Source organism: Seriola aureovittata, chromosome 9 (genome assembly GCF_021018895.1).
Source record: "Seriola aureovittata isolate HTS-2021-v1 ecotype China chromosome 9, ASM2101889v1, whole genome shotgun sequence".
In the NCBI taxonomy this organism is placed as follows: Eukaryota; Metazoa; Chordata; class Actinopteri; order Carangiformes; family Carangidae; genus Seriola; species Seriola aureovittata.
This window is the reverse complement of record NC_079372.1, coordinates 3,162,534-3,186,992: the sequence shown is the minus strand read 5'-3', so window position 1 is coordinate 3,186,992 and position 24,459 is coordinate 3,162,534. Positions and strand designations below refer to the sequence as shown.

Sequence of the window (24,459 nt, the reverse complement as noted above, 5' to 3'; positions counted from 1 at the left end):
CAGCACTCGCTGACACAAGCGTGATTAAAAGTGATATTTCTGACACATTAGGATGCGCACGGGAAGTAACCTCCTCTAAAGCGTTCATTATTAGATGCATGACAGACCTGAATATTTATAAAATAGGTTTTAATAATTAATAGCAGCAATCTGCTCCCGTAATTCATCAGATTTGCACTTCAACAGAGTATCCGTTTTCACTTTAAAATAATAATAAGAGGAATATTAATGTTGCAGAAATGTAAAACGGGCAGCTGGATACAGCGCAAATAGGCAAGCGCTCCCTACACTTCTGAGGCTCTCCTTTAACATGTCACTGTTAAAATAAAATTACATTTTAAGCCGTCAACACTGCACCGTTTGAAAATCCTTCAGCTGCTTGTGCTTGACAATTTAGTGAGTGGCTTCTCACAAATGTGGCAAGTCATGAAGATAAAGCTGCAGGAAACAAAGTGGGTTTGGTGTAGAATGCAAAAGTAGTTGCTGTGGTTTTATCAAAAGCAAATTTATTTGTTTGAGTCAACTTAGCAGCACTTCCTTTTGTATACTGAGACCCAAAATAGACAGCATTCTTTTTTCCTGTAAAGCAGCTTTGCTTGTTTCATCGTTTCACAGTCTTTTTTTTTTTTTTTTTCTCCCTTATTGTGAGTGTTGTTTTATCACCCCTTCAAATTCAGTCATGCACATTCCTCCCCCTACTGAACTCCCAGAAACAAGAATGTTCCTGTTTTAGGTGAAAACTGCCACGTTTAGTTCCGCCTCCAGTTCACATTGAACTTTTTGGTAAAGCACACTGTTTCAGTGCTGTCACTGGCACAGGAGTGTGTTTACCCTCACTGTGGATCACTTTTTTCCTGAGTGTGTAGAAATGTCAGCTAGCGTATTTGACAGTGTGTGTCTCAGTGCAGATGACGTGACCTGCAGCCACTAGACAGAGAGGAGCAGAAGGAGCGCAGGGAGCACACAATGCCCTGCTGTCTACAACCCTGCGAGCAGGCGTGCGGCACACCAACACACACCCCTAATATTGGCTCCGGCCACTTAACATATGTGTTTACAGTGGATCGTGCACGTACGCGCACTCCCCCAGCAACACACGGACACACAAACTCTTTAAAAATGTCATGTATCATTGCAAACCCTGTTGTCACCTCCATCCTGCTTATCAGAAAAGTAAAAGATAACAAACTAAAGTTCTGGCAGGGGAATCATAGCCCTGGGCTCTAAAAAATGCAAATCCCACAAGCAGGAAGACTCATTGTCATCACTTCCTCTCTTAGCCCTACAAAGAATGTATTTTGATCAAAATTTAATTGTGCTTCGTAAGAAGAATACACTGAAGAGTGAAGTTTAGAATGTGATAAAAAAAAAAAAGCCTCCTATCTGTATTGAGCCATGGGTCATTTTTGGACAGGTAGACAACCTGCCCAGGATGACATTTTAACGGGCACCTGTGATTCATTCTACCGCATATAAAGTCCAAAAGAGGAAAAGTCTGTCAGGCAGAGCAAATGTTTTAATGGTAGCCAGGGATCGATGTTGTCAGCGCAGGCATCCTGTCTGGAAATACATGCTTTTTTTGGGTTAATGTCACCTCCTTCTTTCTTTTCAAGGAGAGAGAGAGAAGAAAAAGAGCAAAGGCAGGAGAGGGACAGGGAGGTCAGCGAGATCTGAGACAAGAGCTCGGCAGAATTTAGGGAAATTGCTTGAAAAACATTGACTCACACTCTCATTCACAGGGCCCCCGTATCTGAAAAACAAATTTGAAACATAACCTTGGAAATCAATTAAGAAGTCCCCGGGAGCTTGAGAAAAAAGAAGGGAAAGGTCCACCCTTCTTTTTTCTTTACCCCCCCCTCCTACATGTCTTTTTCTCTCCTCCACTTAACAGGAACTTGGATCTGCCCATCACAGTACTGCCTTGTGTGAGGAGGCTTTGTCAGCGGGGGCTTTATTTAATTTTTTTTTTTTTTTTTTTACGGCAGAGTGCCTTATATGCTGTCAAAATGTCTTAAGAGTCTTATTAAAGAAATGCCACAGCTCATTTCCTTGTAATGCAATTCATATGCTGGTGAAAGGGGGCATGTCTAAAGATCTAAACAGCTTTGCTTTTTAGGCTTCACATTAGGGGTTATCTGTGAGGGCTTGTCATTGATTGACATTATCTGGCCTGACAGGGCCTCATATCAAGGTTAACCTCATGGACAAAAGTGCCACCCGCGCGGACACACAAACACACTCGTAGTCAAATAAGACACGCTCTCCTCAACTTCCTGTTGAGAGGGGTGTTATGTATATGCGCCCGCTTCATCTGTGTGTGTAAGCCAGGTGGAGATTTCCAGACTTAATTGATAACTAATGGAGCGGCGTGTGCTGAGTTTACCCTGGAGGATTGACACTGTGTGTGTTTGTGTGTGTGTGTGTGTGTGTGTGTGTGTGTGTGTCCTGTGGAGAGATAGAGGGGGTAGGTGGTGGTAAGAGGATGGGGATGACTTACTCAGCAGTGTGGCTCTGGATTCTGGTAAATTAAATATGGCCCCGAAGATAATGACACGGAGTGACACACACCAGTCCGGGGGCTCCTGACCTCTTCGACGTGCGGGCCGTTCACTTTGCTACAGAAGAACGTGTGTAACTAACGTTCGTGTGACCGCCGTATGTACACACACTCACACACACACATCTCCCCTTCTCCCTCCCAACAAGTCACAAAGGCGACGAGAGATCCCCGTGACCAAAATACAACTGAAGCAGTTAATCTGTACAGATATTAGCTCAAGGGCCCTTGAGAGGTGCACCGCTGAGCCCCTTCTCCACTGTACTACCCACACTGCATTGCTGGCGCACCAAGCTCAGCGACCATGAGGGAGAGACACAGGGGTCGTCTGCTCATTTACCATGGCGGTTGGCTTATCAAATTGCACCCTTGGTGTCTTAAAAAACGAACGTGGGAGCTGAGCTTCAAAACAAAGCTGCAGGAATAAATTTTGCTTGTTTCAGTCCGTGGAATCACCCGACTGTGTGCAATTGTCTTTTTTTTTTTTTTTTTTTTTTTAAAGCAAAGCTTCTGCCCCCTGCAACACACACACTTATAAATTAAGCCGTCATCTGGTGCCAGCTGTGAGTCCAGATTTCATGTACAATTTTAACAAGTTAGCCGTGTGTCCCATGAATTACCCTAAGCAGCAAACTGAATAAAAGTTGGCTGTTTTGGTACGTGGCTGTCAGAATGGTTCTTGTCACTCATGTCAGATTGTTTTTTTTTTTCTCCCTTAGACCATTTTAGGTTGCTTGTCCTCTGCTGTGGAAAATACCATAATTACCCTGTTTGTGATGAAGGCGGAGGGCGTATTTGTCCTTAGATTTCAACTTTCCTGCCTGATTGCCCTCAAGTTCAACGTCTTTCCTCTTCCGTCTGCACTTGAAATATACATTGTTTTCTTCAGCCATTGTCCTGTGCAGTCAGTGTGTGTGTTACTGGGGCCGTTCGTGTCTGCCTTTGTCCTGCAGCGTCTTGTTTGTGTTTTGCGGCAGTGTGACGGGAGCGTGGCACTTGGCTGAGGGCTTGTGTTTGATAACAGCCCGTGGACGGAGCTGAAGTGAAATAGACCAAACGGGTCCTTCAAGGTCGGCACCCCCAGAAAGACAGCACACAATGTGCAAGGTCACATTCTAGACTAAAAGCAATAAGTGCTTTATTGATAGAAAAAAAAAAACACAACAAGCAGACAGATGTGCAACCAACTGATTAATAATAAAATAGATTTGTGAGAGAGAGGGACAGGGGGAGGGGGAGGGCGAGGGGCAAGCGGAGAGAAGACAGCTACCTCCTGACTGTATGTCCATGTGTCTGTGTACTGTATGTGTGTGCCTGCATGCGTGCATGTACAGTATGCAAAACATTGATCCTGTAGTGGAACCTAAAAAAAAAAATCCATTAGAAATCCAGTGGTTAAAAAAAAAAAAGGGGAAAAAAAAAAGAACAAAATGTGACTGATTAGTGCTGGTGGCGAGTTTACTGGGTGCACAGTCTCTCTTCATGCCTGAATCATTTCCTATCATCACCGCAGTTTGTGTGATCTGCAGAGTACAGTGTGAAAGTACTGTTTAAAAGAAGATCACAAGCAAACTCACTTCTCCTGTTTTGACAGTAATCTGCGTATCATATCTCATCAGTATCATGTTTTATGACAGAGACAACAGTCACTGTAGGTTCCTTTTTTCCATTCAGTCACTTTATGAACAATGTGCCTTTTGTACTGAACCTACTGTGCTATTATCTTTTTATGAAAATAAGCAGAGGGTATTGGACTGTCGTCATCTTTTATGTCCCTTTATCGTTCTTTCGCTCGTGCTCTCTCTATCTCTTTTTCCTTCTCGTCCCCAACCCGGCAAACCTGCCGAGTGAGTAGAGCTCCGAGGTGGATCAGTCAGTGGCAGGTTTAGATTTGAGGTGGGGAAAGCTAAGTCCCAGTCCCAGCCAAACCTGTCTCGTCAGGAAGACTCTGAAGGACAGGAGGGCTGGGAGATTTCCATATGCTCTTCCACCCCCCACCCCCACCCCCACCCCCCCTCGCCTCGCTGTTCGCCTATAGTAGTCTCTCCCCGCTCTTCTTGCTCCTTGGTAGTGTATACCCACCTTTACAGCCCCGTTTCTAAATCCCTTCTCTACATAAACTTCTCCTCAGATGTGCCCACCCCCAAACCCCCATCTATCAACTAGTTGGCAATGGCATTGTTTTTAATCATCAGAACCTCAAAATTATTATTATCGCTTCTGATGCGGCAATTAAAACTTCAGGTCAGAGGCACAACGAGCGGTGATCAGCAGCCGAGCTGAGAAGTTTTAATTAGACGATCAGAACCATTAATGCACAAAAAAAAGGTGTGCGCTGGGAAATTAACGGGAACGTCTTAATCAGGGTTAGCGACTCCGAAGAGGAGTCAAGTGAACAGAGAGCAAAAAACAAATCATTTCCGCACCACTGGGACAAAACTCAATTAAATATGCATGCGGAAAAATGGAAATTTCTCAGCATCGGCTGCACCGACTGTTGGAAAACTGTGGCAAAATCTCACTGCGGGGTCGGCGACCCGCTTATTGTTATTCTTGTGTAATAAAAATGAGAGAGGGGCCAGATGCTGGGGTCTGGGTGTCGTGGCGTAGTTGTCCATCAGTGGCTTTCCGCTTGACTTCCTTGCGGCTGCCGCAACCTCTCTACCATGCAAGGGGAGGGGTGGGGGTGGGGGGGGGAGAAGAGGAAAACATTCTCTTCCTGCGAGCCCTAAATTTACAAAAATAAAAACATGGTAATTTTCAAGTGTGTCTGTGCATGTTTGCCTGTGTGGCTCAGTGGTTTCCCTGAAACACACATGCACGCTTACTCTCTCATACATACATCTCCCTTGAGAGCCGGAGACACAAAAGGTTCACTGAGCTACACACAGGGAGCTGCAGCCTTGTCGATTAATCTGCCAAAGGTTCATAAAGTTATAACTGCGCTTTTTTTTTTTTTTTTTAAAGAGCTGGAGCAACTCTCGGTTGCGTATTGTAAAATAATCCTGAGCTGAGCAGACATCTCCCAGACCCTGTTTGTATTAATTAACTCCTGATATTGCGGGGGGTTTGTCCCTGTGTCAGTCATGTTGAAACTCAGCAGGAATCTACAACAAGCCCTGTACCTGTGTTTGATTAGGTGAAGAGATTAGCCTCAGTTTAAACAAGTAATATCTACCTCTCTTATATACGGACCCTCCTGTGTGCTCGCTCCATACACACTGACAACTCTGCAGGAGGTGGGTGTGTTCCTGGTGCAGCACTGCACTTTGAATGAACAATACAGTCAGGTTATTTGGTTTTCTATATGTTGCATATGTGGTTTTACATTTCCCATAAGATGATTACACGAGTAGTTTGGATGTAAGCCGCCTCGTCTTGTATGTCAGAAAGAGGTAAAGCCATAGCCCCGCCAGTCACAACTATTGTTAACTCCCACATCCCTTACCCGTAGCTGCCTTGATTATAGTCTGCGCACGTTCACACAAATAATGCACTTCCAACAGCGTTATTAGGATTTGAAACACCACTTGATTGGGCATGATATCATTGTGGCACACAAACAGAGACTCTGCATCAAAAACCAACAAGACCTGTGGGGCTTAGAGCTGTGGAAGAGTAAGTTTGTCAGTGCGGCAGGCTAGACTAGAACACGAGCTGTGTCATCCAGCGCTGACAAGAAACAGGACCCAAAAGAACTTGATGATGCACTTATTTTTGACTGAAGATGAAAAAGAACCAGACCGAGTCCAAATGCAGTCAAAATAGTTTCTTGACTTTTTCCTCAGGTTTTGGCCTTATACAGACAGTATATGGCGCTCCTTTGTGGCCCTGCACTGTTTCCAGTAAAAATAGTGTCACAGTTAACATAAGCAGTTGGAAAAATTAGTTTCAGCTGTTGTGTTCAAATTCAAACCTGCCTATTTTTTTTTTTCCACCTCCCAGTGCTTACTGAGGTGTCTCCTCCTTGACAATTAGCACACCAGGCTAAAACAGAACTGTAAATAATGTCCAATGCATGTGACAGTGTTGTTTTTCTTTCTGATATTCATTAATAAGGCAGAATGCTTACTGGACTCTCAGGGAGGTGGGGGAGTTGGTCCCAGAGGGAAAAGTTGTTCTTTCATGTAGGTCCCCACAGATTTTATCTCATTGTACGCTATCATGCACACAAACGACTTGAGGTAAACAGCTTAGTGTTACCATAGCAATCCCTATTGTAAGCAATGGCAAAAAGCTGCTGTGGACAGAAACCCTCAGCATAAATAATAGTTTAGACAGCTTCCATAAACCATCCAACCATAGCATGTTCCTTCTCAGGGGGAAGCTCACAATATTAAATTTGTTTTAAAGCATGCCGCACCTTTAGAAGGAAACACTGAATATGTACACTTAAGATGTCTGTTAATTCAGTTAGACGCCTCAACCAGTAGCACTTGGTCCTCTACTCACGCTCCTTATTGTTAACAGAAAATCATACATAAATAGGCACTAATGGAAAGAAACAACTGCGTAGGGGTCATTTCCTACAAGGAGCTTGAGATTGCAATGGAAAGGAAATCAGTAGTTAAAGCATGAAATACTGAACACAGTAAACAGAAAAAAATCACCTCTACTGCAACACCCAAATGACCTCAATCTTCCTTTGGAGAGTATTTCAAAAAAAAAAAAAGAAAAATCTAGAAAATTTATGTCTTCTACTTCCTAATAGTTTTTCCAGCTGATTTTTTTTCTTTCAAAATTGCTGTCTTCTAAAAGGTGACCCTTTCACCCCTGCCAGCAATTGTCTAACACTAAATTGTACAGTAATGTGCCGCTGATATATGGCCCCCTCAAAACTACATAATTCCTGAAGTCATTGTTTCAGAGAGGAAGCTCGCAATGTAAATACAGTAACTGAGAAAGCATGTGTGGGGAGCAGGGGGTGCATTGTCTGGCGTTGGGGTGATCTGTAAACTCCTTCAAATTGTATATCCTCTAATGATGCCACAGCTTTGCAAAAGAAAATGAAAACAGGCTTTTATGTTGCACCGATGTGATTTACATAATGCTGGCAATGGCTCACACATGATTGTGCTTGGCTTTATGGCTGAAGGGAAATGAAGAGGCTCGTACTCATTGTTGTAGAAAGTGAATTGAGTCTTTAAGATAGAACTTTGTTACCTCTGATATCGCACATTTTTTCTCTGCTGAAATGGTGTGTCCGTAGCTCAGTATAGTCTATTATCTTACACACAGTGCGGCTGAGTTAAGATTCAATACAACTTCACACAAGAAGAAATATCTCTGCTGTGTTTAACAGTTTCCACAGAGCCTCGACTGACAAAGCTTTACATACTACTGAATAAAAAGTGAACATGGTTGTCTGATCCCTGGTGAATCTACAATCTACAAGTAGATACAGTGTTACTCACACTCACCTCCTCCTCCTTTTTTTTTTTTTAAAAGTTATTTACAACACGATAAAGATCTGGCCTTGATTTTGAGTCTGGAAAATGTTGTTGGAAGGTGAACTTTGGTGGCTCTGGAAATCAAGTGAAAGGTAACAGTGTGCAGTTTCTGCCCTAAAAAGGCAGCTCTGGATATGGAATGCCACAGGCAGCTGTTCCTGCCTCATCAGAGGACATGTTATAAAGATAGCCCCACTTGGGTTGAAATAATGCCACCCATTCCTGCCCCAAAGCACACTCTATCATACTCTATTGTTCAGGGAGGCCACACTGGGGAAAAAAATGTCGAGCCTGTGTAGTATGTCTTGTTAAGTGAAGACATGTAAAACACAGGAACTACTGCTATTCTTCTTGCGTGACGTACCCATGTTGCCCTCTTGGCTACATCAACGGTAAAAGTAGAAAAGAGCTGATATACACACGGTGCATTATTTTCCGGTTAATAAAGTGAAATCAGCAGCCTCCACAGAAACAGTTATAGAGTCTAATCTCTCTGAATAGCCAACATGAGAACACGGCTCCAAAAAGCCCAAAAGGTGCTCAGCATTTTCGCTCCACATTCTGACAGCTTTAATGCTGAGCAGCCCCCCACTCAGTAGCAAGACCACAGCCTCTTGAGGTGAGAGTGAAGATAACATTTCACAGTGTCTCTATAGCGCTGTCATGTGAAGGATTATGTAGCCGTGTATTTGCTGCTTGTAGTACCGTAGGGGGTCTGATACCTATCTGCCTGTGGTTTCAGCTGCCTGTGCTTTTTTTTTTTTTTCTCCTTTTTTTTTTTTCCACCACTGCGTTAAACTCTGAGCTGACCGAAGAGGTGTGACTTAGAGAGATATGTACAGTATCTCTGGGTGTCCTTCTAGTCTTGTGCTGTTATTGTTAAGTGCTTTTGGATGTTATTAATAGCAGCGGCCACTGTTGTTCTATATCAGTTTGTTTTTCCATTCTGATGTTCAAAATCAGCTTAATTCACTGACATGGAAAAGCTGGTTCATATCTGTTTCTGGTGATACTGAAAGCATACCTGGATCTCATTTGGAGGGAGTTATATTTCTTTAAATGTTTCTTAAACTGTAACTGAGAGTCTTATTATGATTTCTTTTGACTAATGTTGTACATTTTTTGTTTTTGTTCTTCTTTCCATCAGCTGAAAGGAGTTTATGCACTGAAACGACCTCAGGAAAATCCAAGATGGCCGCCAAAAGGAAAGGTGGCCTAAAACTCAATGCTATCTGTGCCAAGCTTAGCCGCCAGGTGGTGTTCGACAGCAGCTCCCAGAATGCAGAGGGAGACCAGAGTGTAGCAGAAAACAGTGAGCGTGGCAGTTCCCACTACGATGACAATGAGACCAACTTCCCCGAGAGCCTGAGCCTGAATCAGAGTCTAGAGGAGGACCAGAAGAGACGCGAGGCCATCGAGAAGTGGGTCAACGGCGAGTACAGCGACGAGCCGCCAGCTCCTGACGACGAGCAGGAGCATGAACTCAAAGTCAGCAATGACGAAGATGGCCCTCCTGAGGGCGTGTACATGGTACAGCCCAAAGGCTGCAGCGACGAGGAAGACAATGCGGAGGAGGCCGATCCTGTGGCGGGGTCTCAGGATGGCAGTTACCATGACGACAAAGAAGCGGATGACAGGCCCTCAAAAGACGACACCTACATGCCGCCGAGCGAGGCCCCGAGTCGCCAAGCACCTTTCTCCTCTCCAGGTACATTGTGACTGTCCTCCCTGTTGTGCAGTGTCACGTCCCTGTCAGACTAAACTTGACTCTTTTTATACATCTTACACCAACACTACCTTTGCCCTTCAAAACAGTCCTCTCCATAGTATTAAGGGGCAAAGGCTCAGATAAAGGGCGGAGGGACACTCCACATAAGCTTTCGTGTGCCCAATATTGGAAAGACACACTCTAGAGTTACGTTATGAATAGCCAGTGACATTATTACCCCAAAGACAGATTCAAGTGGCAGGCCTGGGGGGGGGGGGTAACTTGTCAGTGTGTGGTTAACTGTACGAAGAAATTCATAAATGGAGTAGGCTTTCAACGTAAGGCCGTTTATGCACTCTCCCAGCAGCTGTGGGCCAACAGCGCATGGCAGGGCCAGGCTAAGCTTCATATTACACCCAGGATTACATATTGAGTCTTTGATTTTTCCCTAAGCTCACTAAACTTAGCCACTGCTTCAAGCTCCTCTATTACATGGAGTTGTAGTGGGCCTTGGTGGAATTTGGGTTTTTTTTCACAGTTGGGGAATACAGGAGATCAATTGTCAAATAAAGTCAGGAATAGGGAAGTTATATTGCAGTGGCATATCACGCTTAAATACGTTATTGTCTTCTCACAAACAACAATGGCTCCATGTATTTATTGTTAGCAGACATGAACATATTTTAATAAATTCCTTAATACTATGTGCTCTTGTAAATGACTCATAATAACCTCTGTTTAATTGTGACATGATGTTCCCTCGGTATAATTTACTGATTATCAAATAGATAAAGCTGGCAGAGAGTTCCAACAGTCACGCTGAAGTAGCAAGAGAATGTGTTAACTGCACAAACAATCTTTTAAGAAAGTGCCCTTTACAGTTATACACTTTGTGACCCTTGAAACTAGACACATACGCAGTATAGGAGAGATTGGCCTTTGTATAGCAGAAGTTAAAACACAGAGCTGTAAAAAGGAGAAAAAACGTTGCCGGTTATATGAATAGATAAAGCCTGAGAGACAACCAGAGAGAGAAAAAAAACAGCAATTTGCAGGCGCGACCGGTTGTTGTGGTACAAAAACAAGTTTTGTTTTGTGCTTGCTCACATCAGTTTAACAGTTTTTCGGTCTTTCATCTAGGTTTAGGTATCTACCTCAGAGTCATGTGCACAAGCTCTTTTTGTCTTCATTTGTTTTCACAGACTGTACAGCAGTAGCTTTGGCCACACAGAATTGGGGGCAGGGGCTTCTCAGAAAATGAAGCAGGTTTCATTTCAGAGGCAAATGAAAAAGGCTTTGTGGTTTTAATTAGTCATTTTGTGTGTATTTCATGCCATAAAAAAGCCTGTCTGTAAATATGTATTACTGTTGTGTAGCAGGTCTACACCTTTCCCTCCACTGGCTCCTTTACAACTTTACATCTCACAACAAAGCCAGAGTGTTTGAAGACTGCAGGGAGAGCATACTGCATCAGTTGCAAATCTTGTCTTTAGTGTGTGTTTTTTTTTCAGAGTTGCTCTTTGTTGATTGTAACTAGGGCATCTATATTGCCATGTTTCTGCTCAGCTCACAATTAAAACATTTTTTTTCGCCTCTCTCTCTCTCTCTCTCTCGCCGCTGTCTTTCAAAGGCTGATGCGGAGTGCACATAATTATGCATATAAACATAGTGGCTTAATTATCTCTCACAACATCAGTGACAATGTAATTAACAAACATTGCAAGATCAATGAGAGAAACTGCGACCTTCAAAACATTTAACTCCTCACATTGAGGCATCGTGCGGATTTCCTATCAGTGCAAAACCCCAGAATACTTTTCCTAGATAATTTAGATGTCGCATTAGAGCCCTCATAAGCCAGTCAATGGAAAAACCAATGAATAAAAACTATGAAAGCAATGACAGAGATGCTCATAGCGATGGATCAAACAGGCTTGACCATGACTTCCATTTGCAATTCTGGGTTCACTGTAAAAGGTTATTGTTCATTTCAAGCTATTTCAAAGCCCTCTCTATTTACTGCCTGTTAATTAACTAAGCAAACAGCGAGGAAGTTTGAAGCTCTGTACAGTTTTGTGTGTGTCAAATTAGTCCAAACAAATGCACATAATGTCATTTATTCAGACCAACTCTTTATTAGGATACCACTGTCCATTTAAACAAAACACACTTAAACTAATTCACCAACATGAAGACAAATTGCTTTTTAAAACTCTATTTAAATTATTGTACCATATAAAAGAATCTCGCTATTCAAAACTTTCCCAGACTGAACTCCACTGAAAACGCGGACACATTATTATTTCTTAAGCAAATGGTTTACATTGTGCATGTGTGGCTGGAAAGGGACACCCATTAGAAGGGTATTCAAACTTAAGATTAGTCCATATATAGCCACTAGCATGCACGTTTATCAGCAGCAACACCTCTGCCTCTCAGTCCTGTGAGTAGAGAAGCTATGCCACACCGATGTCCATGTTTGGTTGCCAAAAGGAGATATAATGCCCATCTGTTATCATATCAGGGAGGGAAAATGTGGCCTAATTGCAACAAATATAGACAAGGCAGGTCTGTGTCGTGTGTTGGATTTTGCTTGCCTGAAGTGTCAAGATTAGGAACCACTTCTTTGTAGATTTTCCGGTGGCACCAGAGAGAGAGACTGCAGAGGGAAATGTCAGATGTGTTAGCAAACAGGGAGGGAAAATGATGAGAGTGAAAGAAAAAGAGAGAATTATTCACTTATTTATTTATTTTTGGGGATGGTTGGTAGCGATTGGGGTGGGGACGATCTCACCTGAACCCATACGCCACACATAGTCTCCCACTTGGTGTCACATCATCATTAAGAGGCAGCCAGATAGGGCTTGAGTAGAAAACTCATTTACATGGTGTTTTAGAAAGGTTATCTCCTGTCGGTCCCAGTCATAATCCCTTCAAGTCCAATCATTTGCCTTTCGTTGATTTCACGCCACATGAAGGAATAAAGAGACTCGGCTGATTTTTTGGAGAAGGTGATGATAATACCCTAAGCAAATAGAATATGAAAAAGCGGATGTCTGTGTTCCCATGACAGAACCCACGAGTCTCTCTGCAATAATTATCAATTGACTCTGCAGCTAAAATTATACATGTTTTCTTTAATTTGGTAGCTACTCCAAAGCAATAGTCAACAAGCCTGAAACTATTCACAGTCAATACAGAATCAACTGTGACATTTTTTATATTAGTGATGAGAGTGATTTTTAATTTTTTTTTTTTAATTTAGAAATTTTGAAATATGATTCCCATCCAATGATATTTACTCTGCCTTGCTCTTTTTAAATATCACTCCTCACTCAGTAAAGTGCAGTTCCACTTTCTGTCTCGCACTGGGGTCGGTGGGTTGGCCCTAACTTTAGAGCTATATGATATACTGTGTCCTGAGATGCCCTTACAATTACAGTAGCAGTTAAAGCCAACTCAGCACTGAGGTTATCAAACACCTAAATCGTAAAAGAAGAATGTTTAACCAAACATTTCCATGTTCTAATATTTTAAAACATCATTTCATGTTTTATCAGTTCACTAGCCTAAGAAAAACCAAAAAGTTAACTATAGAATAAGGTAAATTGAATTAGACCAGACAGTAAATACTCATACACTTGCATATACAATATTTCCCTCTGTGGTTTCAGTACATGTGAAAACATGGTAGATCTGATAAAAAATGATCTGTGGCAAACATGAAGGTATTTCCTCTCAAATACCTGATCCATTTCTCTTAAATTTTTCATGCCCTTTCGATCCACCAGATACTCTTTCATACTGATCCACCACGCAGAGGAGCAACCCCATTGCAGTGAATGGAAATTTGGGGATTATTTTACATGCTGCGCAGGAGATGTGAAAAGCAGGGCACAGCGACTGATTTAGCAATAACTGAGAAATCTGAGACAAGAGCAGAAATATTTGTGTATTAATTACCCGGGTGGTAGCTGATATTACCTCACACCAGCTCATGTGTGCTTTGGTCATGAAAAAAGCAATAAAACATTTTTTAAAAAAAGAATGTGGACTCTGGTCCTGTGACTGTGCCAATGATTAGTTAAGATTGCCAAAGGTTTCAAATGACCCGTGTTAAATTATCATCAGCTGCATTACTAGCATGTCTATATTCTGGTATGCTGCCTGCAACATGCAAACTGACACAATAAAAGATATTTGGCATTGAGTTGGATAGGCAAACATAACAGTTTGAGGAAAAGCTGCCTCACGAATCCTCCCTGTCTCTTTTTTTTTTCTTAGTTTCTCTCTCTCACATGCTCTCTCTCTCTGCCTTTTACCCCATGCTCTTCCTCTTTATGCAGAGCTTTGTCCCTCCACTGCTTTCAGGCCACATCATTTTTTCCTTTTCCCCACTCTCTGACCCCGTGCACTAACCTGGATGAAAGTTAATGGGCCAGAATTAATCTCCACATAATGCAATTAAGCTATACATTGACTATATTTTGCTATGTCCTTGGGGAAGTTGTCCAATTTAATGGACTCTTAAAATGAAAGTGGTGTTTCAGTTCACAAATGTGTAAAAAGAGGAAAGGATTCATTCTGTTCACTTTTGAAGGTGACACCGTAATCATGTTATTTTTAAAATACCTCACACCAAGCTTCATAGGGGATTTTATGAAATGCACTTAACATGCCATAATTTCTCTGCAGATAGTAGTGATCTGTCATTTTAATAATGTTCAGCATCAGTCCTCATGTAAGAATTTACAGTTAAATGTGCTGATAGTGTTACTTGTGCTGATAGGGTTTCTTTTATATATTTATTTTTCAAATATGGTCCCTTAATGTCTTTACTGTCATGCTCTTACATGTCGAAAATTTGCTGAAAATATTATTTTCAAAAGTAACTCTCTCATTAAATGTGATAATAGCAGAGCACGATGAGCCTAGACAATCAGAAAAAAAAGTTTTTCAATGTGTCCTTTGGTACAGTCACCTGCAAATTCTGCAGAACTGACTTATAGTGCAACCAAAACAGGAAGAGCATCGCCTCAGACTGCTTGTTTTGTAGACACATAAATACACAGCATATACAGATGTTGGTGTAGCTTGCAGTGGAGAATCACTTTCCTGTGATTAAATTCACTACAGTTCTGAAGTTACAAGGATAATGGCATCGCATCAATCATAAACATCCAATGTTCAGAAAAATGGATACACTATAAAGTAGTATAGTTTTTCCATTATCTAAATGTCGCAGCGTGTTTGCCAAAATGGTGAGGTGAGATAGCATTGTTTCATTAATTGGGCGAACAAAATATATTTTACACTTTTAACACAAAGCTACTTTACCAGATTAATCTATTTGTAACCAACATATTTGATGTCAAATAAAAAAATTATTTGCAGACTATCCACTTCGACTACAAAGCACATGGACAGTGGAACAGTTGTCAAGGCGAGAGGAAACCATTTATAGACTGATTTAGTGACCTGAATTTGGCTACTGACGTCTTGAGCAATGAGTTAAGTTGGGTGCAGTTTCACTACTCAAATGAAAAAACAATCACATTCGTAGATGCTGTTTTAGCAAGTAAAGGTGTTATTACAGTCACTCTAGATTACGTTTTCAAATTTACTGGTGGCAGTCTTAAAAGGAAAAATATGAATGCACATCTTACAAAGGAGCCCTCTTTTGCTTTTCTCTGCAGGAGAAGCATCTGCCCTGCGAGACTATGCAGCCAACACCATGAATGAGTTTTTGGGAATGTTCGGTTATGATGACCAGCAGGTAAGGGATGAGCTGACCAAGAAGATCAGCTTTGAGAAGCTCAAAGCCGCTACCTCAGACCCCTCATCCCTCAGCAGTGAGGAGGCCTCACGGCGCGCCCGCTTCTCCAAGTATGAAGAGTACATTCGCAAGCTAAAAGCTGGCGAGACCCTACCTTGGCCCATCCATGCTTCCCCACCCAAACCAGATGACCTCAACTCAAAACTGGCCCAAGAGAAGAGTGCTACCATCATTCAGTCCTCCGGGTGCCTCCCCGGGGCAGAGGCACAGATCTACCCCTCCAGCCTGGACCACAAACAGCCAGGAGGACCTCAGCTGGGCACATCCCAACCACCCAATCCCTCTCACATGCAGAACATGGCATCCCGAGCCTCCAAGTATGACTTCTTTATTCAGAAGCTGAAAATGGGTGAGAGCCTACAGCAGCAGAACGGTAATTACAAGCGACCCTCCAAGTACGACCTGGAGAACGTCAAGTTTCTGCACCTCTTCAAGCCTGGTGAGGGCAACCCTGACATGGGCGGTGCCATCGCCTTTAAGACTGGCAAAGTGGGCCGCCCTTCGAAGTATGACATCAGAACAATTCAGAAACTGATGCCAGGAAATCCCGAGGCCTCGTTGATGCCCAATGTCCTCGCTTCGGCACCGGGGAACCCAGGAGCTCCTGGTGTCCCGACTGTAGGTGCAGCTGGGGCCAGCATCACTCCAGGCCTCACAATGGACCAGACAGGACACATAAGCTTCAATGCCGCCGACTACCTGAAGTCCAGCTTTTCCAAGACTGACTCAATCACCACGGGCACTGTGTCCTCCGTTAAGTAAGTCTGCTCAAACATTGTCGTATCAAACTAGAACGCACAGAGAAGACTTTTCATTTGTTTTTGGTCTGCATAAAAAATACAAATTTTTGCTGATTTGGGAATATGTAAATCCCGTCCAAAAATAGAAATTGTGCAATTTTTTTTCACTGAATTTATCCTGTGGCTGGAGTGCTACCCATAGTGGAAATGCCATAAGATTTTAGTACTTCAAAGTGTCTAATTTGTTAAATCTGGTGCATCATTTAATTTTTAGATGAACTGGTCAAATAAGAAGGGAATCATTCAAAATGGTGGAAATTCTCAGTAGCCAGAAATGGGCGTGGCCTAGATGAATAGATATGTGTTGATCAGGGATGTAAATTTTGTGATGTTGTACTTTCAGCAGGATTGAGTGAAAGTAACATGGTAACATGGTGGCGCTACCCGCACCAAAGACAAGAGGCTCCTCGGTCCGCGACTGAACTTCACACTAAATGTAATTGAAGTCTGTGGAGCAGATTTTAAGATATCCAGCTAACAAGTAACAAGTAGACAGACAAACAAGACCTCCTTGGTGAAGTTAAGAATGAGGGAATAACATACATGGGATGCATGGCATCATCTGAAGGCATGCATCCCATAACATCATTTGACATAACGCATTCGTTATGTACACCAAAACAATGCATGCCTGAAATCTGATAATAAGTCACATAACCTGTCAGTGAAATTCCACTTTCCACAAGTATACTGGTGGATTGAAACGATTCCAAGCTCAGAGGCCTATCTTCTTCACACTGATAGTCTCTCAGTGGAACACCTTGGAGCTAATGTGAAGCTCACATACACTTAACTGCTACTGTGAGTCAGTTAGCCTAATGCAAAGGTAATTGCTACCTCCACAGCAGCCAACAGGAATGTAGTGTGAAATAGCGCATAGCGCCCAATAGATCCACGACATGATGAGTTGCGAAGGCACATGAAGTGTTTACTCGCTGTAGCACTCCGTGGAGACTGATTTAGCACAGTCATCGCAAAGTGACTGACTTCTTTCGTTTGGCTAGGGTGTAACAACTCTCCCTTTAATTACTTTGGAGCCATGACTAACCTCCCGGCGAGTCACAGGGGCCGACTAAACACTGCCTGACGAGTGCACTTTAAAGGAAGCAAACGAGGGGTTTGGGGAGCTAGCCTACAGTCGTGTGCACTACCAGTAGGAAACAGCTCCCAGAGTCTATTTGATTGGTTTTGACCTTGTCTCTAGTTAGTCAAGACCTATCAAAGACACTGTTCAAGAGCCCTCAGGCACCTCTCCCTCAGGCTTTGGCCTTTGTCAGGTTAGGGCTCAGTGGAGCTGCAAGCTTGGCTAACTGACCCAGTCTGGTGCTTGTATACAGGGAGGAGAGGGGGTGCTAGGGAAAATGTCTGGCAGCACATCCTCCCCTCTGGGCCAGATTAACCTCAGGTCATCCCCCGTGTGGAGCTGCTCACATGGAGCTAAATGCCATTCCTGAGAGGGAGCAAGCAGAACCAATAACTGTATTATGACATCTACAGACAGTACTGCTACCAGCTTCGTGAAGGGAGTCACATCACAGGTGACAAAGAGCACACAACATTCCTCAGCACGCCTCTGTAATGCAATAAAGTGCCCTCGATGTCCTGTTTGCAACTGATTTTGACTGAGTTGAAAACTGGTACTAAGTCATGTAGCTCGATCCATATGCATTTGAAGCATCAGTGTTGTCTTACATTTTTAGTTTGAGCTGACTGTCCAGACGGAATGGAGACAACTTGACATCAGCATTGGAGGCAAGGCCCTCAGAGATTATCAGAAAAGACCTTTTCGGAGCTTTTTTCCACATCCACATTATCCAGTTTTGCATATGAGCACTCACCAAAATACCTCCATAAAAGATTAATGTCCCTTTGCTCCTGCATTTTGCCTCTCGTTGGTTGGGAGACCATGCATCAAAGTGTGCACCTTCCATCTCTGATTCATACGCCACGTGAAAACGCTGTTATGCCACAAGAAAATGCATATTGATAGTCCAAAGTTTGGGAGCGGCTTGTAAGTAAATATTGTGTCAGTTTGTTTTTATTAACAACACGCAACCCAACCTCACCATTAATCCTGTCTCCTTTGTGTTTGCTGTCGCATTAGAAATGGCCTGCCACCAGATAAACCCGCCGGTGACGACATCAACCTCTACCAGAAATATATTGCCAGGTATGCAAATCCCTCAATGTGCTACACCGATGAAAAAATACACCCAAAACAGAGGTGGGCTTTCTTTATGTACTGATGGTGTGTTTTATTCAGTGATGTAACTAGATGGTAGACTGGTATGAAAATGTTCTGTGCGCAGTAAATTAATTAAGAAAAGAATTTACGTGCTGAGAGGAAGTAGAAGGATGGGGGTTTAATGAAAGAGAAATGGTTTGATGGTAGCTTACTGTAACTGGTTGAATAAATGCTCACAGTGTGTGTAGCACTAAAACACTGAGGAGAACATAATGCTGTGCAACTCTGTACTGTTTGCTGTGAGTGACACAGAGAGGATATGAGCTCAGGCCGGGTTCTTCTTTAGTTCTGCCGTTTATTGTTGAACACACGAGGAAGTGACTGATCTAAAAAGTCAGTCATTCACACCAACGCAGACAAAAACATCAGGGGAGGGGAGGTATCTTTCGTTTCAATGGACACAGAACAATGTCCCCCATTCTGGATTAATTTTGAGCCGACACTAGAAAGGTGATTATCACTTGTTTGTTTATTCCGTTTAAAAAGAAAGAAAAACAGCATTTGAAAAGCCAAAGTGGCTTTGGCATTAATGATTACTTCTCCAAGCCATAACATGAAGGGCACAAATCAAAGCCTTGGCACTGACAGACACACATCCTCTTCTCCACACACATACACACACACAAAACCCCTTCCTTGGACTGATTACATTTTGCAAGAAGATTTAATTAAGGAATTTTTAATGAGGCTTCTGCTGGCACTGCCAAGAACTGTTTTGATATTTGCGCTGCATAATGCATAAAATTTGTCTAAACATCTCGGCAGTTGATGCACGGGGAGGCTGCAGATAAGCCCAGATACAGTTTCAATTTCCGTGTTGAGGTTAGGAAAAAAAGAGAAAGGAAAGAAGAGGAGGGAGGAAAAAAATGGAAAAGGAGGGCTCATAAAAAGGGCAAATGTAGCGCAGAGAGGGGAGGTGGAGGTGGGGGATGGTCCTCCTCGGAGCTAGGGGCTAATGAGTGCACGCTAATACTAAAAACCAGCTTTGTAAACGTGTTTGCACCCAATCCTCGTGAAAAGAGAAAAAAAGTTCTTCATCTCCTCACCACACTACAGTTTGATGTTTTAAAGAGCTTCCCTGGTAGTGTTTAGTTGCAGTTTTCACTCTTTAAATGCTTTCATGCACCCACTATTGCCTCGGCACTTTGATCTGTGTATCTCTATTGTAACTGGAGATGCGCTGCAATCTCTGTATCGTGGCGATATTAATATTTAATCTGCTGCTGAATAGCAGCGGCCCATTAGGCCCCCTGACGCGGCAAGTGGGAATTGTCCAGAGGCAAAGTGATACAGCTGGGCAATGAGCAGAGGGGTGGGCCATGGCCTCAGGAGGATGGGGGGGCTTTGTGTGTTCATAAGTGTAAATGTGTGTGTGTGTGTGTGTGTGTGTGTGTGTGTGTTGTGTGTGTGTGTGTGCGTGTGTGTGTGTGCATGCATATGTATATGTATATGTATATGAGAGAAGAGTATAGAAAACACTAATGTGTTGGCTTTATTGCATACAGGTTGTTCGACTTGTTTTGACTGGTTTGGTCTTTTCTAAAAGATCCATCAAACCTTTGCACAGCCCCCCCCCCCCCCCCCCCCCCACTCCCATCACCATTTACAGACTCGCACATACACTCACACAGCCAACTTAAAAAGTGTAGTGGATATACCGTTCAATTAGCTTAATGAACTCAGCAAAGTGATCTGTAAATGCAGCTCTGGGATAATCCTAACAAGGAAAAACAGAAAGAGAGATGGAAAAAATATTACTTAGCCCCCTTTTCCCCCTCTCCTCTGCACTTGCAGATGGAGCTCTTGGCAGCAGCAGTGCAAATGTTTATTTGTGTGTTTTCACTGGTAATTGGAGGATTTTAACAGTCATCATCGTCAGGCTTATAATCACCACCGTAAAAGTGGTTGTACTGTAGCAAGCAGAGGCCTTTTTTTTTCTTTTTTTTATCTAGTGCCAGACTAAAATCTGGTTTTTGGACTCCAGATGAAAGAGAGAGAAAGGGTTTGGGATGAAAAGTAGACAGAGATGTTCCCACATCTCAGGATACCTGACCCTTTTCCTCAGAGCGTAAAACTGTGGTTAACCCGAAAGAACAGTGCATTGATTTGACAAGGGTTTTCACAGCGTTGAGAAATAAAGTAGTTATGGGGCGTGTGAATGTGTGTCAAGGGAAAGGGTTTCAGTGTAATAAGTCTCTCTTACGGCTGCTTTGGAAATAAATGGAGCTAATTTGGCTGAAATTGGTGTGACAGACGGGTAAATTGTTGCAGCAGTGTGGAAAGCAGAAGCCAGTTTGAAGGTGTAAGCTGTGTTACTTTGAAGGTGAGACGCATATTGCCTTTGAAAACTCCTTCACCTGTTTTATTTTTGTTGTTCCTGGAATTTCAAATAATTTCTTCCCTAATCATTCTTTATTTGCTGTTAATTATTCTTGAATCACACCGACATCTTTCTGAGCTGCTTTATCATCGCAGCGTTTTTCATCCCTGTGACTGTTCTCTGTGTGATAAGCTCTTCATGTGTTCCCAGGTTTTGAACCAGTCTTGACGTCCCTCACTCCGCTGCTCTGTGTGTCCGTTGAAATGTGTAACTGTTGAAATGTGTCCTGTAACTTGGTTTTCAGGTTCTCTGGAAGTCAACACTGTGGGCATGTGCACTGTGCCTACCAGTACAGAGAGCATTACCACTGCATGGACCCTGAGTGTAACTACCAGGTGAGCGTGAGTACTTTATCACTTTTTTGAGCATCATCCAAATACACATTTAGCATTTCTTCCTGTATGATGCAGAACTGTGCCTCACAGTTCAGATTCTCACACAGTGAGAAAAATGTGCCAAAATGTGTGAAGTGCCTCCCTCCGTGGTTAAAACCAGCTAGTTAGTTGCTTTATTTATTCATAACAAGGTTAGGTTAGGTGACTTGAAGCAATCTCTCTTTTTCAGGACATGGTGCTCTTTAGAATAAACAAATAGGATTACGTGTCATCTTTCCATTAGTGGTCACACCCAGTCAAAGTTTATAAAGATGAAAAGTGTGTTGGCCTTTGGTCTGCTGAACAGGCAATAGGTGTTTACACTCATTCAGTTTGCAGGCGTCCTCCAAGCACAGTTGGTCTTTGACAGTTGCCCTTTCATCACAAGGGTTAATTGTAAATATGCTTGAAGTATGGCTCTCTTTTTTTATCTATGTGTTTTTTTTTTTTTTTTGTGAAGACATCTGCCAATGACCGGGGGCCTGCCTTTAATCCCCTTTCACGTTATTAATCTTGTCCTGGTCCCAGGAGTTGTCATATAAGGCACAGGAAGGAGAAAAAACACAAAGCAGATCATATTGCAGACCCCGTGTTTGTTGCAGCATATGGCCTGAGAGAGTTAGACAAACACGGGTAGATTTGTCAAAGATGTAAAAAAAAATCCATGCACGGCTAGCGCTGTGTGTTTTCCTTCCTTTCTTTACAGTTTTCTGAATTAAGCCATCGTCATCTGTAATCTCCTTTGTCTGCTCCTGATCAAGAGAGATTACCGCTCGATAAATATTGTTTATGTGATGAAAAGCATTACGTATCTAAGCTTTCATTTTCTGCATGAATCCCACTTCACAGTCTGATGAGACACATTCTTGGAGGAATACAAAGGAAAATCATTTCATGTCATTATTTAGAGTGTTAGTTCAGGTTATCATGGCAATTTCCACGGTCAGGTCCACATTTCTCTGTTGCTTTTGCGTTGGGTGGAAACACAGATATGCTTTGGAAGCCAGTTCTCGGGATGTCAATACCCTGAAAAAAACAGGCAGGCAGTGATGAGCAGTCCCTTTCGAAGCGATAACTCATGAAATGTTACATGACACACACTCCTGGAATATTATCCCACTGCCAGCCTGCGGGCGATTGGCTGAGTCTTAACATTCTCCTTTCATGGGCTTGTACATGAGCGAGAGTGTGCATCTTGCCACGCTAGTGGGAATCCTAAAATAAATTTAGCAAGTGGCTCCCAACCTTCATCACCACTCAACTGAAAATGAGATCTTTTTCCCAGTCAGCTCTCTCCATGGCCTATTTTGGACAGCTTGATGGATCGAATGTACCCTGACCACAGTCCAACTTATCTTTCGTCATCATCAACTATTAGGTATCGGAAAGCCCAAAGCCCAGAACCGAGATTGGGATTTTCTAAGAAAAGTGAGGAATCTAAAGCAATCATCAATTAGATTAAAAACCCTAATGAAGTGTTTACTCCTACAGGAGTCACACATCTCAGAAATATGCAGTGGGAAACGGGCCAAGAGCATGGGAACAGCTGTGTGAGATCTTAGCTTTTTACTTGTGCGCGAGTGGAACACATGACACAAAGCAATTACCCTACTTTGTACAGCAATTAGTTGCTTTTTAGAATAGTTCTTTCTGATGTTTTTCTCTCAACTGGAGATAAATATGGATTGAAGAACTGTCTCATTGATTTGCTCTTCTCCCGTTACAGTTTCTGTAACATCAGCTTAAGTCCAATTACAGCAGATTTGGTTGCTGCAGGTCTCTGTGGAGTGACTTTTCTGTTTTCCCTTCTTGAATCATGGGTGTGGGAGGGATTTTTTATTTATTTATTTATTTATGTTGTAATTTTCGAAGGCGGGCCTCTTAGCATATTCACTCATCATTACAGGCGAAGCCTGCACCAAAAGCGAGTGTTAATGCTTTAATTAAAAATGGAATCATATCTCAGCGAATTGAAAGGGAAAATGTTTTTTGGTTGGCTTGTTTGTTTGTTTGTTCCTGTTGTCTTCTGTTTTCCCCTGTGCACGTCTGAGAAACCATCTGCATGGAACATAATTTTTCCAGAGTCAGAAACATCAGAACTGTGATCTTGCATGCCAATTGATTCATCTTAATTAAAAAAAATTGATTTTGGTGGAAGGGAAAAAAATAATGTAAAGACAGGGGGTGTATGGGGAGCATACTTCATGTTTCATGTTTCATTTCAAGCATCTCTTGTACTGAGAAAGTCCCAGAGCCTTTGGTGCAGCATTTGGATAGGACACAACTTGGAGATATGCAAAGTAAATCAATAACCACAGAACGCGTCATATTTAAAGACGTCCTGGCCCTCTCCATTGCAGCATGTACAGCCCTCCCCAACCGCCAATTGGCTCCTAAATGTTGCAGCTGCTGCTTCCACAGAGATAAAGTGACTTGTTGCTGAATCTGTGACTGGTTTAAATAAACAGCAACCTGTTGCTGTACATTTTTCCCCCTCCCCTTTTGCAGAGGTTTACCAGTAAGCAGGATGTAATCAGGCACTACAACATGCACAAGAAGAGGGACAACTCCCTGCAGCATGGATTCATGCGCTTCAGCCCTCTGGACGACTGCAGTGTCTACTACCATGGCTGCCACCTCAATGGAAAAAGCACCCATTACCATTGCATGCAGGTACACTACACAGACTCACACCTCCTCTTCCACCCACACACATACCCACAAAAAACCCACAAACACGTACAGTAGGTATGCATGCAGGCGCATGTATAAACGCACGGAAACAGACGAATACGTGTCTGCAAATATGGCCACATATGCTTAAGCATTCCATACAGAACAAATAACCCACAACTCACATATGCTGATTAAAAATGTTAAAGATAATTGATGGATAATTCATCATTCAATTTACATTATACAATATTTACAATATTTAGGGACAGTATAAAACTGATGCCAGGATCTGGGAAATGAGGCCACTCGGGAGACACACACACAACTTCAGGATGTTTGAGAGTCACACAGTTTAAGTGCATCTGTGAAATGGAATCACGGTTCCACACTTTTTCCATTTACACCAAAGTGTCTTTAAAGAGCAGTTTGGCCA

General features: G+C 42.6%; 1 protein-coding gene across 6 annotated transcripts in view; it reads left to right on the top strand.

Moving 5' to 3' along the window:
- The window catches only part of casz1 (castor zinc finger 1), a 75,159-nt gene that overhangs the window by 34,262 nt on the left and 16,438 nt on the right, over positions 1-24,459 (top strand). For 3 of the 6 annotated variants that reach the window (XM_056384157.1, XM_056384160.1, XM_056384155.1), the window contains exons 2-6: positions 9,155-9,715; positions 15,412-16,309; positions 18,456-18,521; positions 21,221-21,317; positions 23,859-24,023. In XM_056384157.1, the coding sequence (XP_056240132.1) occupies positions 9,155-9,715; positions 15,412-16,309; positions 18,456-18,521; positions 21,221-21,317; positions 23,859-24,023 (1,787 nt within the window). The remainder of the gene's footprint in view (positions 1-9,154; positions 9,716-15,411; positions 16,310-18,455; positions 18,522-21,220; positions 21,318-23,858; positions 24,024-24,459) is intronic. The other 3 variants (XM_056384161.1, XM_056384156.1, XM_056384158.1) reach the window with 2 other exon arrangements.